The sequence below is a fragment of the Chelonoidis abingdonii genome, chromosome 8, assembly GCF_003597395.2.
Source record: "Chelonoidis abingdonii isolate Lonesome George chromosome 8, CheloAbing_2.0, whole genome shotgun sequence".
Taxonomy (NCBI): domain Eukaryota; kingdom Metazoa; phylum Chordata; order Testudines; family Testudinidae; genus Chelonoidis; species Chelonoidis abingdonii.
This window is the reverse complement of record NC_133776.1, coordinates 33338312-33358363: the sequence shown is the minus strand read 5'-3', so window position 1 is coordinate 33358363 and position 20052 is coordinate 33338312. Positions and strand designations below refer to the sequence as shown.

Genomic DNA, 20052 nt, shown 5'->3' with positions numbered 1-20052 from the left:
CCTGATTACACTGACACTTTACAGCGCTGCATCTTGCAGCGCTCAGGGGGGTGTTTTTTCACACCCCTGAGCGCGAAAGTTGCAGAGCTGTAAAGTGCCAATGTAGCCAAGCCCTATGATTATTTTTTAGGGCCTTAAGATCTGTTCTCTTTGGCTCTCTGCCAGAGCCCAAACCTGCGAATCTTCAGGGCACGATTATTTGATTGTGATTTTTTTTGTAATTAAAAACACCAAGCTGCCATAGTAGCAGACACTACAGATATTAGCAACAGAGAGTCTTGTGGCACCTTTAAGACTAACAGATGTATTGGAGCATAAGCTTTCGTGGGTGAATACCCACTTCATTAGACGCATGCATCTGACGAAGTGGGTATTCACCCACGAAAGCTTATACTCCAATACATCTGTTAGTCTTAAAGGTGCCACAAGACTCCCTGTTGCTTTTTACAGATCCAGACTAACACAGCTACCCCTCTGATATTTGACACTATAGATATTAGTCAGATTTAGTAAAAAACACATTTTCAAGTTGGAGTCTTCTCTTTTACAGTTATTTCCAAAAGCATCCCCATGGGATCTTAGTCTGCTTGGATTTCCCAAGCTACTGTGAATATATATTTTTGGTTTCTTTAAGATATAGGGCCATATGCTATCCTTATGTGGGAAAAACCACAGAGAAATGATGAAACTACCCAAATTTCCAGTGACAGTTTCCTCCAAATCATTCTCTTGGGAATGGCAGGCTTTGCTCGTCACAGAATAGATAGATTATGTTCCATAAGACCACAGTTCTTTGGACATCCTGTAGAGGAGCCTTGGACAACTCACTTGGTTCCCCAGGCCCAATGGAAGCATGACTTCCTAAAAGCCAGTACTCTCCTCCTTGCAGATTTCCTTCATGTGTCACATTCACTATCCTCCCTACAGCAGAGAGCAGAGTATTACTGTCATGCTGAGAGGTATTGGTGATTACATAGATCACAAGTTTCACTGATACCGATGGGTGTGAATACACCCTTCAATCCACATAACTGAGGATAAAACAAAAAAGAGGTGTGTGAACCTGCCCAGGAGTTTTGAACTGAATGGGTGGAGGGGCTTTACCTAATATTCTTTGGGCAAGGGGGTGCATGCCCAAATGTGAAGGAAGGCAGAACACAAAACCAAAGAGTGAGGCAGACAGCCTGAAGCAGCAGCAGAAAGTATTCTGGGGAAGAGATTTTTTGGGTCAAGATGCAGGCTGAAAAGATGCTTGTTGGTGTCACAAGCAAAAGAAGCTGTTATCTGCTATTTGATTCCTTCTGTGTTCAGAGAAAAAGAACTTGGCAAAAATTTGTTTTTACATAACCAAAACTGCATCACAAACCCCTCATTATCACAATTTTCTCTTCTTAACTGGACCAACCTACTAGACCCTGAGTTTTTGACTAGCCACTCAGATCAAAAGAAGTGGTAGAACTGGTGGAAGAGAAGAAGAGGGGGAAAATATAAATCAGGATCAGGCAGCAAGTTTCTTACAGGCCTGCTGTTGGAGCAAGAAAGTGAGGTTGAATAGGCAAGTTGAATAACCACCTGAGGACTGTTGGCCCAAAGAAATCACTTGCATTACAGCTGACCTAACACTTAACAACTGAAAAACCGAAGCTATATTTCTTGGGGCCAACAGTAGCTATGACAGAGCAGATAAAAATGTGGCAATTTGGGTAACTGACTCAACACAAAACCCCTCATTGCAGATGGTGAGAGGTGATACATTCGTATTTTTATGAACAACATGTTGATTTACAGTCATTTTGCAAGTGCTTCAATTAAAAATTGTATCCAGGCTAAGAAGTTTAAAATTTCAGTCCTGCAAGACTGTTGGATAAATCGGTGTCCTGCTGTATTATTCCCCACCACCTCCAGTCAGATGTCTGGGTAGTGAAGTCCCTTATCATCATCAAGTCCTGTGTTTTGGATGTTTGTTAGTTGTTTTTTTGAAAGAGAAAAAAAAAGCTGCATCCACCTCTTTATCCTGGTTAGGTGGTCTATAGTAGATCTTTACCATGACACCAACCATTTTTTACCGCTTTTATTCTTACCTAGAGATTTTCAGGCCTGTCTGTTCTATCTAAACATTGGTACAAACATAAATCTTTGATATACAAAGTAACACCTCCTCCCTTTTTTCCCCTGCCTGTCCCTTCCTGACAAAGCTACACCCTTCTATACCAACATTCTAGTCACATGAATTATCTCGCCAAGTTTCTGTGAAGCTAATTGTTGTAATTGTGATTATTCACTAGTATTTCTAGTTCTTCCAGTTTATTCCTCATACATCTTGCATTACTATATAAACACCTAAGATGTTCATTAAATTTCCCTTGTGTCTCTCTTTTGTCCCTGCTGTGATTGCTCCTGTTCCCTCACCCCCCAAATTCTGACCCTTCACTCGGGTCTCCATATTTTGGACTTACCTGCAGGCTGTTGTCTCCTGTTTAAAGCCAGTTGTCTCCAGTTTAAAGCCTGCCTCACTAAGTTAACCAGTCTGTATCTGAAGATACTCTTCCCCTTCCTTGACAGGCAGACTCCATCTCTGCTCAGTAGTCCTTCTCAGAACAACATCCTCTGGTCAAGGAAGCCAAAACCCTCCTGGCAACATCATCCACACAGTCATGCATTCACCTTCAGAATGTGTTTGTCTCTGTGTGGGCACCAACCCTTGACCAGAAGAATCCATGAAAATACCTTCTGCGTCTCCAACTCTTTCACCCTCACTCCCAGAGCCCTGTACCCACTTCTGATCTGCTCAAGGTCGCACCTTGTAGTATCATTAGTACCCACATGAATAAGCAGCATGGGGAAATAGTCAAAAGGCCTGATGATCTTCAGCAATCCTTCCATAACATCTTGGATATGGGACCCTGGCAGGCAGCACACATCCCAGGATGCCAGGTCAGGCCAACAGATTGATGCATCTGTCCCCCTTATAAGGAGGTCCCAGACCATAACCACCCTTTGTTTCCTCTTGAGAGTGGAGGCTGTAATCCTCCCAGCCTTGGGGGTATATGGCTTCTCCTCCTTCACCTTTGGGGGAGATTGCTCATCCCTCATTGCCAGGGCAGCATACTAGTTTATCTCTATGGATGGTGCATAGGGAGCAAGGGTGGAGCACTGCCTGCTACCAGAAGTTACCAGAAGCTTGCTTCCTTCCTGTGAAAGATTAGTTTTCGTGCTCCCCTGGTGTTGCTACTGCAGTCCTCGCCAGCTGAATTACTGCTTCTACCTTGGAGGTCTCTTTATGCATGTTTTCAATGAATTCCTTGTGTGTGTGGATGCTCCTCAGCCTAGCCAGCTCTTCTTGTAGCTCTCCCAACTGCTTCCACCTCTCACACAGGATGGTCTGTCTCTCCTGGCTTTCTATGATTAGAAAATGCAGGCCACAATCTCTGCAAATCCACACCAGGACCTGGATAGAGGAATCCAGTCATTTCTTTTTCTGGACACAAGTGCAGGAAGAGAAGCCTCTTTCTTTGAGGGAGTCAATAAGCATATGGACAAAGGAGATCCAGTGGATATAGTGTATTTAGATTTTCAGAAAGCCTTTGACAAGGTTCCTCACCAATGGCTCTTAAGCAAAATAAGTAGTCATGGGATAAGAGGGAAGGTTCTCTCATGGACTGGTAACTGCTTAAGAGATAGGAAACAAAGGTAGGAATAAATAGCCAGTTTTCAGAATGGAAAGAGGTAAATAGTGGTGTTCCTCAGGGATCTGTACTGGGTCCAGTCCTATTTAACATATTCATAAATGATCTGGAAAAAGGGGTAAACAGTGAGGTGGCAAAATTTGCAGATGATACAAAACTACTCAAAAGATAGTTAAGTCTCAGGCAGACAGCGAAGAGCTACAAAAGGATCTCACAAAACTGGTGATTGGGCAACAACTTGGCAGATGAAATTTAATGTTGACAAATGCAAAGAATGCATAAACATAATCCTAACTATACATATACAATGATGGGGTCTAAATTAGCTGTTACCACTCAAGAAAGAGATCTTGGAGTCATTGTGGACAGTTCTCCGAAATCATCCACTCAATGTGCAGCGGCAGTCAAAAAAGTGAACAGAATGTTGGGACTCATTAAGAAAGAGATAGATAATAAGACAGAAAATATCATATTGCCTCTATATAAATCCAGGGTACGCCAACACTTTGAATACTGCATGCAGATGTGATTGCTCCATCTCAAAAAAAGATATACTGGGATTGGAAAAGGTTCAGAAAAGGGCAACAAAAATGATTAGGGGTATAGAACGGCTTCCGTATGAGGAGACCTTAATAAGACTAGGACTTTTCAACTTGGACAAGAGGTGACTAAGGGGTGGGATATGATAGAGGTTTATAAAATCATGAGTAGTATAGAGAAAGTAAATAAGAAAGTGTTATTTACTCCTTCTCATAATACAAGAACAAGAGGCCACCAAATGAAATTAATAGATAACAGGTTTAAAACACACACTAGAAAGTATTTTTTCACGCAATGCACTGTCAACCTCTGGAACTACTTGCCAGAGGGTTTTGTGAAGGCCAATACTATAACGGGGCTCAAAAAGGCACCTGGATAGATTCATGGAAGAAAGTCCAACAATGGCTATTAGCCAGGATGAGCAGGAATGGTGTCACTAGCCTCTGTTTGCCAGAACCTGGGATTGGGTGACAGGGCATGGATCACTTGATGATAACTTCTGTTCATTCCCTTTGGTGCACCTGCCATTGGCCACTGTCAGAGGACAGGATACTGGGCTTGATGGACCTTTGGTCTGACCCAGTATGGCCGTTCTTATGTTATGTTCTTACAAGTGATGGCACTAGTGATGTGGCTTTTCCTAATCATGCTGATTTTATCCTTTCATCCTCTTACAAACTACCTCTGCTATCCTCTTGTTCTTACACTTAAAAATATCAACTTTTTGGCCTACAAAAAAAAATCTCATTTCTATATCTAATGAATAAATTTGTTTTGTAAATGTACTGGGATGAGGTTTATGTCTGAGTTCTGTTTTTGAGATCAGTCTACCAAGAGAAAGCTACCTTGTTAGATTAATTTTTTTCTAAACTATGATCAAATTCAATGTGTTAGGTGTTCTTTTAGTGAAACAGATATTCAAAAACATAATAAAAAGACATGGGGGGAAATAAAGAGGAGAAAAGTTACTAATCTAAAAGACCAGAAAATATTTTTGCTTGATACACTCATTCTTCTTGACATTGCCATCTGGATCCAGACATTCTTCCTCTGTATTTTCACTAGCTTCCAAAGAGAGTGTGTGTACTAGCTGCTTAAGTGGAATGCAGATTGAGAGGGGAAAAAAAACAACACACATTTGGGATGAAAGGAACAATATAAATAGGTTTCTTTCATCACTTCCTTATCATTTCCCCAATAACCATGATCAGAAAAAGGTTTTCCTGAATTTTGAAATACAAAAGATTGTAATTAAAAACCCACTTGGTTAACCTTTGAGCAAAATATCCTTTGAGTTTTAAAACAAAAACTCCAAAACAACAATCTAAATCAATCTCAAGGCCTCAAAAGAATCCTAATAAAGAGGAAAGTATTTGACAGTTGACAATGCAAAAACTTTTAGCAAACACAAATCTCCCCACCAACATTAATGCCAATGATATGTGCATCAGTCCCCAGCAGGGCCATGGCCCCAGCCCCTGGTGTGGCCCCACCACCCAGCCCTGCCACATGGCCTCAACAGGTGGGGGGAGGGGGAGCCAAAAAGTTTGGGGATCACTGACTAAAGCTTACCATCCCATGACAAGCTAGGTAAGCCTACCGTCTGCAGATACCCCAGCAGTGGGGTCTGAGTTTAAATTTGCCTTTCTGGAAAAGCTACCCAGCAACTGCCTCCTCTCTTGAAATAAAAACCCTTATAATCCAACCAGAGTTCCTTTGGTTCTTGTCAGTTCTCACACTTTGCCCCGTTTGTCAGAATCAGTTCAGCAGGACATAGCAGGAGATCGAGCCAGAGTCTTCAGAGCCAATGGCCCATAACAAGTCTAAAATGTTTGCCAAGGAGAGTCTTATCTTAAGCTATTCTTTTCTTCTTGCTTACAACCCACTATTGAACTAAACCAATATATTTATACAGTAAAACACAGTAACCATGTCATTATAATATTTATAAATTACAGAGCAGCTCTACATTTGTCACAATTACTATTTACTATTTGTATTACAGTGCTACCTAGAAGCCTAAATAAACCCTGGGAACTGAACCCAGATCCTCTGAATCCCAGCCTAGTACTTTACCACAAACTCAACCTCCCTTGGTGGCACAGATTAACCCTGGGAGAAGCTCAGTCCATCTTTCCCTTAGTCAGAAGAGTCCCTGCAACATGGAGACTGAGGTTAGAGGTAAGAAGATGGCGTATTCACATATTCCACACCCCCATAAAAAAGTGAATAACTTAATATTCTGATACTTTTATTATAAGTCTGATTTGGCTTGTCATGTTAAAGCCTTAACACCAGTCACTGTTGTGGATCTACAATACAGCATTCACAGATATAGAGGTATCTAATACTTTACACTTTAATATTTTAAGTTGGGTCCAAAAAAGTTAAATCAACCACATATAGTGGGTGTACCAACAATTTAGGGGAAGATTATAAATTGCTAAAGTCTGGAGAGATGGCAGCCTTACAATGAGTTTCTTTTTTAAACAGACAAATTCAACTCCTCTTACCTTTTGATGGACTCCGGTTCTGATCTATAAATCCTTTCAGGTCTCCATATGCGGAAGTTACACCAATCTGAACAAAATATTTTAGAAGTCTTAAAATGTGATCAGCTTTGTAATGATTTTCTACTATGCAACCAACGGTAACCTGAAAGGGTAAATTTTGTGAACACAAGTGCTTAGGAATCACTTTTATAAGCACTTTATATCACAGTAATCCTCGCTTAACGTAGTTATGTTCCTGAAAAATGAAACTTTAAGCAAAACGATGTTAAGCGAATCCAATTTCCCCATAAGATATACACATCGTATAAGTTTTAAACAAACAATTTAATACTGTTCACAGCTATGATGATTGTGAAGCTTGGTTGAGGTGGTGAAGTTAGAAGGTGGACTATTTCCCAGGGAATGCCTTGCTGCTAAATGATGAACTAGCACTCGGCTGAGTCCTCAAGGGTTAACACGTTGTTGTTAATGTAGCCTCTCACACAAGGCAGCATGAACATGAGGGAGGGGAGAGAGCATAGCAGAGAAAGACCCATGCTGTCCGTCCGTGTGTGTGTGAGATAGATGGATGCACATTGCTCCTTTAAGTAAGCTGACCCACTCTTAAGTGTACTGTCCTTTTAAGTGGATCGGGAAGTTGAGACAGTAGCTGCTTCCCCAAGCTCTCTCTGTCCATGTCACCTCCCTGCTCTATACGGAGAAGAGGTAAGCAGGGTGCAGGAGCAGGGGGGAGGGGGACACCCTGACATTAGCACCCCCTTTACCCCCTGCACAGCAAGCAGGAATCTCTGGGAGCTGCTCCAAGGCAGAGAACAGGAGCAGGGCATGGCAGTAGCGGGGGGAACTGAACTGCCTGGCAACTGATAGCCTGTTGGGCGGCTGCAGCACAGGAAACTTAGGGGAGTGAGGAGCTGACAGGGGGGCTGCCGGTCCACCGTGGTTACAAGCCCCCACTCGCTAGCTGCAACGGGCTCCTCTTCCTGCAAGCAGTGGACAAAGCAGGTGGTTGCCAAAGGACGTTAGAAGGGACCACTGCACAACTTTAAACGAGCATGTTCCCTAATTGATCAGCAATGTAACAACGAAACAACATTAACCGGGGCGATTTTAAGTGAGGAGTTACTGTACTCACCTGCTAAACTTAAAAGTCTTCAGATTCACAATGTTAAAAAGTAATCATAAGATTACATAAGAATGGCTATATTGGGTCAGATCAATGGTCTACCTTTCCCAGTATCTTGTTTTCTGACAGTGGTCAAAGCCAGGTGCTTCAGAGGGAACAACAGAACAGGCAATCATCGAGTGATCCATCACTCTAGGGACACCCAGAGCATGGGATTGCATCTCTGACCAACTTGGCTAATAGTCATTGATGAGCCTATCCTCTATGAGCGTATCTAATTATATTTTGAAGTCCATTATGGTTTTGGCCTTCACAACATCCCCTGGCAATGAGTTCCACAGGTTTCGTGAAGTACTTCCTTTTGTTTGTTTTAAACCTGCTGCCTATTAATTTCATTCGGTGACTCCGATTCTTTATTCACTTTCTCCACACCATTCATGATTTTACAGACCTCTAACATATTCCCCTTAGTTGTTTCTTTTCCAAACTGAAAAGACTTTTTAATCTCTCTTCATATGGAAGCTGTTCCATAACCCTAAGCATTTTTGTTGCCCTTCTCTTTACTTGTCCAATTCTAACAGATCTATCTTTTTTTGAGATAGGGTGACCAGAACAGCATGCAGTATTCAAGATGTGGGCATACCATGGATTTATATAGTGGCGTTTTATTTTCTGCCATATTATCTATCCTTCTCTTAATGGTTCCTAACATTCTGTTAGTTTTGACTGCCACTGAACATAGAGCAGTTGTTTTCAGAGAACTAGTCACAATCTCTTTCCTGCGCAGTAACTGCTAATTTAGATCCCATTATTTTGTATCTGTGGTTGGGATTCTGTTTTCCAGTGTGCATTATTTTGCATTTATCAGCACTGAATTTCATCTGCCATTTTGTTGCCCAGTCACTCAGTTTTGTGAGATCCTTTTGTAACTCTTCGCACTCTGCTATCTGAAGTAATTTTGTATTGTCTGCAAATTTTGCCACCTCACTGTTTACCTCTTTCTTTTCAGATCATTTATGAATACATTGAAAAGGACTGGTCCCAGTATAGATCCCGGGGGGACACTGCTATTTAAGTCTCTCCATTCTGAAAAATGACCATTTATTCTTATCCTTCATTTCCTGTCTTTTAACCAGTTACTGATCCATGAGAGTATCTTCCCTTTTATCCCACGACTGCTTACTTTGCTTAAGAGTCTTTGGTGAGCTGCCTTGTCAAAGGCTTTCTGAAAATCCAAGTACACTGCATCCACTGGATTGCCCTGGTCAACATGTTTGTTGATCCCCCTCGAAGAATTTTAATAGACTGGTGAGGCATATCATCGCTTTAAAAAAGCTGTGTTGACTTCCTCAACAAACTGTGTTCATCAATGTGTTTGATAATTCTGTTCCTTACTATAGTTTCACCCAATTTGAAGTTAGACTCACCAGCTTGTAATTGCCAGGATCACTTCTGGATCCTTTTTTAAAAATAAGTATCACGTTTTCTATCCTCCAGTACAGAAACTGATTTAAATGATAAGTCACACTGCATAGTTAGTAGTTCTGACAGAACTCTTGGTTGAATACCATCTAGTCCTGATCACATATCTGTTTAATGTGTAACCATTTGCTCCAAAACCTCCTTTTAACACCTCAATCTGGGACCTAAAAAGAAAGGCTTGGATGTGGAAATCTCGCTCAATTTCAAGGTTAAATAAAAAATTTCCACAGCACATCTCTGCAAAGCAGAATACAGAAACAAAACATTTATTCTAAAACTGTGAAACATTCTTTGCCAGAGTTAGCACATCTGAGAGGAAGCATGATTTATACAGCACAAGATCCAAAGTTAAGGTTCCCGCTAAACCATTTATTACTGTTGGTTTCAGCAGCTGAAAACAAGGAGCCAGCCATGCTATCACAGTCAGGTTTCTGTTGACCTGTGGAAAAGTATTTTTATTATTGCAGCACATAGGAATCCTAGTTCTCCTCTACACCCTTCAGGCACCGCCACCACTAATCTGCACCCCTCCCCGCACACGCAGGAAGGGGATTGGGGATGGTTAAAGGCTTCTTACTTTCCCCACCTGTGCTCTGAGCTCCTGTCCGGCCAAGGAAGATGTTGTCTCTGGGCCCCCGTCAAATGCACAAACAGCTGGCAGGGAAGGCAACCTCAGAACAAAACCCACCTGCCCCCTTCCTCCTACTGAGACAGTAGCTAGAACCAGAGATTCTCAACTTGAAGCTTGTGACCCCTCAGGGCAAGGGTAGGCAACCTATGGCGCACATGCGGAAGGCAGCAAGCAAGTTGATTTTCAGTGGCACTCACACTGCCTGGGTCCTGGCCATCAGTCCAGGGGGCTCTGCATTTTAATGTAATTTTAAATGACTTATCTTAAACATTTTAAGTATCTTAAATTCTTTACATACAACAACAGTTAATTATAGACTTAGAGAAAGAGACCTTCTAAAAATGTTAAAATTTATTACTGGCACGCGAAACCTTAAATTAGAGTGAATAAATGAAGACTCAGCACATCACTTCCGAAACGTTGCCGACCCCTGCGTCAGGGGGTCGGGAAGTTATCCCCAAACCCTGCTTCATCTCCAGCATTTATAATAGTGTTAAATATATATTTTAAAAAGTGTTTTTAATTTATAACGGGGGATGCACTCAGAGGCTTGCTGTGTGAAAGGGGTCAGCAATACAAAAATTTGAGAATCACTGAACAGTCCCGCCAACCCTGCAGCATGCCAATGAGGAAGAGAAGGCAACTGAGTGGTCCGAGTGAGGCCCGATTATTAAAAGGGAGAAGGACATTTCCTCCTCCTCCTCCTCTGGGTGGAGAGTAGGGAGAGGGCAAAAAAACCCAAACACAAAAAAAACAAAACCACAGCCCTAACATATTAAGTCTTTTCACTGGCAACCAGCAAGGCAATACCAAAAGCCAGCCAAGGATCAAACCCTAGCACTATATTCCGTATGTGTCTGCACTTGACCTGGAAGACACTGTAGGCATAACTGAACGCTGTTTCTAGAGGAAAGGGCAGTCATATGGACTCGCCCATATGTTGCTCATGTGCCATTTTTCCAAAGATAGCGTGAAACCTCATGCAGCTGAGCTCCTCACTTCTCTTCCTACTGCAAGTGCTTCCTGAGAGAATGCCTCTATTTCACGCTCTCTGTCATGGGAAGAGATTTTCTGTTTCTTCTTGTGTCAAACTCAGCAATGGGATGGCCTCATCCTCAGTTTAAAGTTATGCCTTTCATAAACTCCATGTGACAAGAGTGGACAGAACAAACCAAAGCAGCCCAGCAATGGTGAAAAACAGCAAATTGCTGGGGCATGATAAGCCTTCCTCTTACTTCATAGTTATGATCATTTTGATATTATATTCCCCCAATTAAAAGCTGATCTTTGACTCCTATGTGGTTGCAAGTGGGGAAGAAATAAGTGGAAAAAATAACCGGCATATTTAGAGAGACTTTTATTTCCAAAACCTGGGAGTGGATAATGGTTAAGATAGGGATTCAAGCCATACCTTTTGTTTATTTTGAAAGAATCCTCTAGACATATTAAACCTAGCCTCAGTTAATGCCATTGATACTTGGCAGAAGAGTTATATGTGAACTTGGCAAGGAATATTCTTTCCCTTTGAGGATGTCAATAACCAAAAGAGTTTAACTTACAAAGTTGTTTTTGTTTTGTTTCTACTGCGATTTCCTCTTTTTTAGGAGATGAGTTTGCTGAATCTTTAACAAAAGCTTCCTTAATTCAAAATGTTGCATAGTCATTGAAGCTAAAAATGCATTTAATATAAAAAAAAAAAAGTTTTACATGGTCCGACATTCTATTTTCCTGTTAATAGTTCAACTTGGCTCTTGTGAGGTCTTCATTTCACTAGCTCTCTAGTCAATCTTTCAGACTAGCCACTTTTTGAATGGACTCAAAAAAAAAAAAAAAAAAAGCTGGTCATCTTTATACTTTATAAAGCATCAAAAATGAAAAAAGGCACATGACCAACTTTTTCCTCCTGTGGAGGTCACCTTTAATATTCCTAAAGCACAATTTTAGTATTTATCTGCTAGTGCTATTTTCCTTCTGTTGCTTTTTATAATATCCTGCTTGAGACAGCAGATGTATTCTGTTGAACAATGTTTCTCAATGTCAGGTCCATGGACTGGCACCAGTTGCTGAGATCCCCCTGACAGTTTAGCAAGGCAGTAAGCTGGGCCCTGGCATCAAAAATGTTGAGAAACACTGCCGTAGAAAACAAGTGCATGCAAACAGCCTCTTTTGCAAGGCATTTGATGCAAGGATATGAGCAGCTTCCTTTCTGTTATTTTGGCTGCCAAGGAAAGTAGTTATATTCTATAACAGTTCTTAGGATGACCCAACTTCACAAATAAGTAAAGAATATCTGCTTTAAAGACGTTTTAAATGTTCTTTATACGCCATGCTCTAAGTCACTTTCAATTTTCTTATAATGATCTTTCTCCTGCCTGCATTCTCTCTCTTTTCCTTTCTTCTTCCTTTCTCTGTTCTTTCCACACAAAAAGATTAACTGGTACTAAGTCTGAACTTGATACATAACTAGAGGGAAACAAAGACTATTAACCTATTTAAAATACTCCTGAAAGTTTTATACTTCGTATTTTCCACTTAAGTTATAAAACTTTAGACTATTTAAAAAGTATAATTCAGAAATACTTTGAAATTAGAATCTTAAATGTGTGAGAAGTTAGACAGCACAGACCTATGGAATTGTGACAGAAGAAGGCAGCATCATCCCATTTATTTTTAATGAAGACTTCTCATAGAAAGCAATGGGGAATCCTGCTTCAAAAAGAGTGGGACAATATGACCAATGATTCATTCAAGTTTGTGGGGGTTTCAAGTACTGCATGATACTTCATACAAAGGCATTAAAAACTTACTTCAATATTTTAGTATATAGGAAAATGACTGCCTGTTAGAACTTTCTGATTGTATTTATCACTTGTGACCTTTGGTAAGACACCACCACATCAAATTATTTTGCCATGTGTCAAATTGGGATATTTCTGATTGCTCCCAGTGCAAGGCACATTTCTTTGACTTTGCTTTCTCTAAAATTAATACATAGCAATATATTTTAAAAAACCTACCACAACAGGCCACTGCATTCACTTTTTCAACTTAGAAAAAACATGCAAGAACAAACAACATGACAAATATTAGTCTCATAATTTAATGCACTACTGGAAGGCGCTCAGATATTTGTAAGATCCTATATAGAAAAGGCTGTCCTCTGCTGTCTATGTCTTGTCGAGGTGGGACAGCTTGCGTGCCCCAACAATCCCCAGAGTCTGTGTCAGTGGAAGCTTTTTGATGTTGGAAGGTTCAATCATGTCAGACTGGTCTGTGGGAGAGAGGCCAGACAAAAAACAGACACCATGGTACTGCAGGTTGGGATGTTAGGCACAGGGATAACAACACTGTCCCGTAAAAAATATATATATATTAGTATATTTAATCTCTAAACTCTGTAGTTCCACCAGTACTATTGTGCTTGGCTACAGTATCAGACGAGAAACAGTAATGTACCCACCCTGGAAAATGAAGGATGGAGATAGATCAAGTGGACTTCAGAGAGAAAAGTGTCAGCTGGTGAAACTACAGAGGGTGTAGAGATTAGAATAAGAACTCAGTACGAAACATACAAGGGCCTGATCATCTGAAGCCCTAGAAGGACTGCTAAAAGGCTCACAGCACTCAGCTAACCAGGCACAGGAGATACACTAGAGAAGAGAGGCAAAAAGTAAATGCCCTGTTTCCAAAGTAGTATCCAAGGTGTAACTTCAACTGCAGTGCACACCACATATAAGCGAGCCACAGCAGCAGAAGAATGACAGTATGGAAGATACTATATGGGAGAAAGAGAAGATCATACCCCAGTTCAAGTGCTGCGGACCTGAACAGAGACCAGCAATCTCCCAGAACAGAAACAGACCACCACAGTCAGAAGACATCCAGCACGGTCAAGAAAGACTGACACCTGACAGAGACACCCTTACGGCTAAGACATGAACTCGTGATGACGCAGCAACATGATACATCTACGCGCTAAGGAACTACACCAGGTCTCAAACTGGTAAACACAAGAGAGGAGTGCGATCATGAAGACCCGTGAAGGGAAACAGAACCGTCCACTACGCCATAACCTTTGCCCTCCACAAACATGGAAAGTCTATCAGGCATCATACCCAACTAAGGACCATATGGGCAGTAAGCGCAACCTAAGAAGGGCATTGGAACACAGACAGAGGCTCAAAACACCGTTGCTCATACCTGAGCAGTCGCCAAGCTCAGGTCGACAGACGACATCTGCACGCTGTGATTGACTACAGGAAAGCCTGACGACTCAATGCGCACACGGGGATCTGTGAATTTCTGGCGCTATACACAACGTCAACGAGGACACTAAGGACCTTCCTCAAGAACTCAATGGTGATATGGAAGAGACAAACATGAAGTCCAACTCAAGGCAGCCTGCACAGTGGCCATCAGTGCGGCATATACCAGGTGAATGCACTGTCCTGCTGGCGTTCTGCTAGGCTTTATAACCCCCTCAGCAGATAATCACAGAGGACTGGATACGGGTACAGGTCAGTGAGTGGAACTACACTCAAGCACACTCTCTACATGGATGACATAAGCTGTATGACTAAGAATGAACGAGACCTCGACCCTATCCCTGATGCGAGATCTACAGTGAGGATATCGGATGTCTTCGAACTGAGAGTGGGCGGATGGTACGAAGAGAGGAGAGGTTAGTCAAGACTGATGGGTGGACTACAGCGGGCCACATAGTCAGACATAACAGACCAGCTACAAGTACTCTGGCGTCCCACGTCACATGGAAACCGATGAGGGGCAGAGACCGCACATCCAAGTATCACAAAGGATAGACAGGTCCTAAGACGCAGCTCGTGGGAAGACAAGGATGCCACGCCATCAACAGATACGCCCTGCCGGTCATGCTACCCTGCGTTATAGTGAGCTGGCCAAAGGAGGACATGGAGGCCAGTGCCGCTGATGTAACTATCTCGCCCGAGCCCTCTAACGAATAGACACGGAAAAGAGTGGAACTGTCCTTCACCAAGCCACACAGAGTCGTTATCCACGTTTCCTGGACAGAAGTGCTGTATACCAGCGCGAAGAAGCGGCGTACCTGGTGCAGCCGTAAAGCACACTGTCCTGGACACGAATACCACGGAACAACTTCCAGAGAGATTATCAGTAACGATGGCCCCCTCAAGATACTGCTGCGCGAGAATGCTCTGAGGCAGCCGAGACAATGGTGAGGGGAACCAAGCAGAAGAAAAGTCGTGCCGGCCCAGAGAAGATATCTCTGGGACGTACATCGAGCGATCAGCTGAGTGGCTGACATTGGATAGGTGCCGTACAGTGGCTGGAAGAGGCGAGGGGTTGGAATTTAAAAGAGCAGGCTTGAGCACTGATCATTGACGGACAGCTGCAGGGACCAGATGCATGAGCAGCGGTGATTTGGGTAGGGTTTACACAACAGAGTGAGAACCCAAGCGTGCAGACTGGCAGAGAAGGCCTCAGAAGACAGTCCAAACATAAGTGGCAGGATATAAGCAGCCCCCTAGCCCCCAACCCCGGCGCAGAACGTACACTGATCGGCACAACCAAGTGGCTGGCATTGTTATACAGTGAACATGCTGAACAGCTGTATGGCATAGCCTCACAGACCTAGATGGGAGATTCAAGGAAGGTTGTGAGGCAATTAGCAGGGTTAAGATTCTGTGGGACTTCAGAATTCAGACGGACGAGCAGGTACTGGCAATTCGAAAGACATCCGTGGGTAATAGACAAGGAGCAGCAAACAGCGGTGAGTGAATAGTATTAGCAGTGCATGCAGTAAGTCAGGTTAATGAACGAGAAGAGATAAGAGAGTTGCGAGAAGTTACCGGGCTGAAGAGGAACTAGGAGGATGAGTTGGAAAGTGAAGGCAAAGTGGTCCCAGATGGGTGAGAGCACTAGGCTGTGCACTCCCCACTGGGGTTGAGTGGCTCCAATAGATCAGGAACAAATAGAGCTCTCTGTCCAGAGAGTGCAGTGCTAGGACATGGCTAAGATACTGCGCAGAACCTAAACTCCCAGGCCTCTGGTAGAGACCGAGGTGGAGGAAGACACATACCACGCCATAGGAGTGAGAGGGGAAATTTTTTTTTTTTTTTTTTTTTTTTTTTAATATTACAGAAACAGCAATGGAGAAATTTTTCATTACTGTGTGTGATGGCCTTCAGGAGTCAATGGCCCGTATGGCTGCCAGCGGGGAAAGCCGAAAGGAAGCTACTGGCATGAAGACTGAAGTGCTCAACACCAAGACAAAAACAAACTTGGTTTTTGGAACATACAGAAAACAACGAAACAGGGAAGCTAGCTCAGGTCACAGCAGAGATGAGATGCTACAGCTTACACACCCTGGGTGTCAGTGTAAGCAGGTGGACAGGAAGATTAACAGCAGCCTCGGAGAAACTTTGCTGTTTTCTGGATGAGATGACAGGCAACACCATTTCCTGCTTGAATGGAAGTCCATCAGCAGCAAACTTACGAGAGCCAGACTGAAAGGGAACACAATAACATCACCCTGATTCAGTGCTGTGCTCCGACAAATGACAGTGATGAAGAAATGAAGGATAAATTCATCCTTGCATTACAGGTAGAGTTAGTGAGTACCACACCACGACCTAACTATCATCATGGGAAAGGTGAATGCCAAGGTCAGTAAGGACAACACAAATGACGACAGAGCAATGGGAAGACATGGGTGTGGCACCATGAATGAAAACAGAGAGAGGCTTGTTGATTTCCATAAAATGAATGACCTGGTGACAAGCTGACATGGTGTTCGCCAAATGGCAGAGATAAGAACCAGATTGCCGTTGATCATCGTATGGTCAAATGGTGACGCTCACTGACAGATGTGAAGTGAGAAGGGATGCAGATGTTGGCAGAGACCACGACCTTGTTACAGCCTCCATCAAGCTAAAACTGAGAAGTGTGGGTCCACCACACTAGGGACATAGACGTTATGACACTGACAAGCTGAAGGCCCCTGAAATATAAAAAGCCTTTGTTCTGCAGTTAAAGAACAGACTTCATGCACTTGCAGACCTGGATGAAGAGGAGGGGAATGCAGATGAGGAGATCAACAAGAGGTGGGACAAAAATAACAGCAATTTATAAACAGAGCAGTGAAGCCTGTCTACACTACAGGCAGAAAAGGAGGAAGGAGTGAATTACACCCAGCACATGGAATGCCATAGAAACCAGATGAGCTCTGAAGAAAAAAAAAAGTTTTAGACACAAAATCCCAGAAGCTAAAAGGACAAATATTGCAAGAAGCATAGCAAGGCACAGCAGGAGGTCAAACGCCTTGTGAGAGGACAAATGACAGTGATAATCTGGCAACACAAGCAGAGGATGCAGCTGCTTGTGGTGAGCAAGGAACCATCTACAAAATGATGCGTCTTATCAGTGGTAAACAGCAGACACCAAACACACACTCATCAGGGACAAACAAGGCACCTACTAACAGAAAGAACAAGAAATGCACAGGACAGAGCATTTCAAAGAATTGCTGAACAGGGAGCCAACTATAGAGGACGCAAACATCCAAGAGGCAGAAGAATATCTTGATATCAACACAGATATCTCAACTAAGGAAGAGATCATTCAAGCCATCAGATCCTTAAAAAAATGGGAAAGCTTCTGGCAAGGATAACTTGAATGCAGAATTCAAGGTAAATCCTGAGTTAACAGTATCTATCCTGGCCCCTCTATTTAGATCAGTATGGAAAAGAGAAGAAGTGCCAGATGAGTTGACCAACGGAGTTATAGTGAAGATATCAAAGGAAGGAACTCAGATTGCAATAACTGGTGTGCAACAACACTTTTATCTGTGCCAAGCAAAGTATTGTGTAAGATCATAGTTCAGCGTATATCAGAGGCAGTTCATAGTGTTATCAAACGAGCAAGCTGGTTTTCAGAAAGGGCATGGATGCACAGACTAGATCTTCACTCTACAGAACATAACAGAGCAATGCTTAGAATGGCAATGGAAACTCTATACAAACTTCATAGACTTTGAGAAGGCTTTTGACAACATTCACAGAACCAGCCTATGGTGCATTCTGCAGGCATATGGAATCCCTCTCCATATAATCATCAAAAGCTTTAATTTCCACTTTACATGCAGTGTTGATCACAGTGAGCTCAGTTTTGAAGTCAAAACAGGAGTACATCAGGGATGTAAAAGAACCAGGGGCAGGTCAGCTTTGCGACCAGGGGCTGCTAACAAAGAGTTTCGCAAGGGAGTTCTCCAGGTGAAGGAGGAGCAGAGACAGCATCTGTGGGGTAAGTGACTGTCTATAGTGTGTGTGTGTTTGGGGGTTACTTGCTGTGTGCTGAGCTTGTGTTTGTCAGTCTGTTTGTTTGGTTGTTTGAAGGACCATGTGCTGGGGCTGGCAGTTGGAGGCTGTGAGCTTTAAAGGAAGGTTTGAAAACTAGAAGCCTCTGGTAATTGGCTGAGCCTTAATCAGTGGGCGGGGCATTCACTCAGGCCAGGGCCTTATAAAGCTGCATACAAGTGACCAGGGGCTGCTAACAGGGAGTTTCGCAAGGGAGTTTCGCAAGGGAGTTTGGCAGGGGAGCGGGAAGGGAGCAGGGGTCCTTTGTTGGTCCTATCAGTGCCCCTTTAAAGCCTATAAACCAAAACTACATTCAAAACCTTTTTCTTTAAACCACCCTTTCAGTAATTAGGAGACAATGCAGGCAGAAGCCCAGCAGCACAGTGGGGGCTATCCAGTTTATTGCACTGACTGTAGCATGACCTGCCCTGTGGACGGGTGACATATGTGTGCAGTCAGTGCAAGGAGCTCCTGGCCCTCAGAGATCACGTACGGGCTTTGGAGGCCAGGGTGGCAGAACTGGAAGAGCTAAGAGAGGCATGTTGATGAGGCTTTCCGGGACACTGTAGGATTGTCCCACCTCCGCTCAGACAGCCTCTGTGCTGTTGAGGAGGAAGAAAGGCCCAGGGAAGCAGAGCAGTCAATGGGAGCAGATGGAAACCTTCCCATAGTTGGGACCCTCCTTCCAGATAGTGCTGGGCTTGCCTCTCGCACTGAGGTTACCTCCCTGGGGGAGGGAACTCCAGTTTCTAGGAAAAGGCAGGTCTTAGTAATGGGAGATTCGAACACTAGAAATGTAGATAGCTGGGTTTGTGATGACTGGGAGAACCGTATGGTGACTTGCCTGCCTGGTGCGAACGTTGCGGATCTCTCAAGGCATCTGGACAGACTTATGTGTAGTGCTGGGGAGGAGCTGATGGTCGTGGTACATGTAGGTATCAATGACATAGGGAAGGGTAGGAGAGATGTCCTGGAAGCCAAATTTAGGCTGCTAGGAAACAGACTGAAATCCAGGACCTCTATGGTGGCATTCTCAGAAATCCTCCCAGTTCCACGCGCAGGGCCAGGTAGGCAGGCAGAGCTTCAAAGTCTCAATGCGTGGATGAGACGATGGTGCAGAGAGGAGGGGTTTAACGTGCATTAGGCCTGGGGAACTTTTGGATGGGACGAGAAGCCTGTACAGAGAGAGATGGGCATCCACACAACAAAGTTGGAACAGACTGCTGGCACTTCAAAACGATTAAAAAGCGTCTGTAGAGCCAGTTTTTCACTAGGAGCAAATAGGGCAAGCCCGACTGCTGCAGTAGAGCGATGTGGACTGCAGACACGAGATTTTTCTTTAGGGCAGAGAGTCTGATCTCCAGTGTCAGGGGCAGAGACGGAAGAGGATAATGTATAAGGGCAGATCAGTATGATAAAACCAAACAGTCATATAAAAAGAATCGGATATCGCAATGGCCAAACCAGGACAAGTTTAAAGCCTGCTTATATACAAATGCTAGAAGTCTAAATAATAATGACTGGATGAACTAGAGTGCCCAACACGCGCCCACCCCACCCCCCCACCCACACCAAGCACCACCAGCCAACCACACCCTCCCCCATTGTGACAGGAAGGATTTGTTATAATAGGCATCACAAGATAACTTGGTGGCACTGAGAGCAACTTCAGGAGACACTATCATTCTGAGTACAAAACTATATCGGAAGACAGGAACAGGTCAGC

General features: G+C 43.3%; 1 protein-coding gene across 5 annotated transcripts in view; it reads right to left on the bottom strand.

The window, feature by feature from the left end:
* The window catches only part of TFDP2 (transcription factor Dp-2), a 172971-nt gene that overhangs the window by 112804 nt on the left and 40115 nt on the right, over nucleotides 1-20052 (bottom strand). For 4 of the 5 annotated variants that reach the window (XM_032765646.2, XM_075068491.1, XM_075068492.1 and 1 more), the window contains one exon: nucleotides 6740-6806. The exons of the other annotated variant lie outside the window; for it this stretch is intronic. In XM_032765646.2, coding sequence (XP_032621537.1) covers nucleotides 6740-6806 — 67 coding nt within the window. The remainder of the gene's footprint in view (nucleotides 1-6739; nucleotides 6807-20052) is intronic. 5 annotated transcript variants of the gene reach the window in all.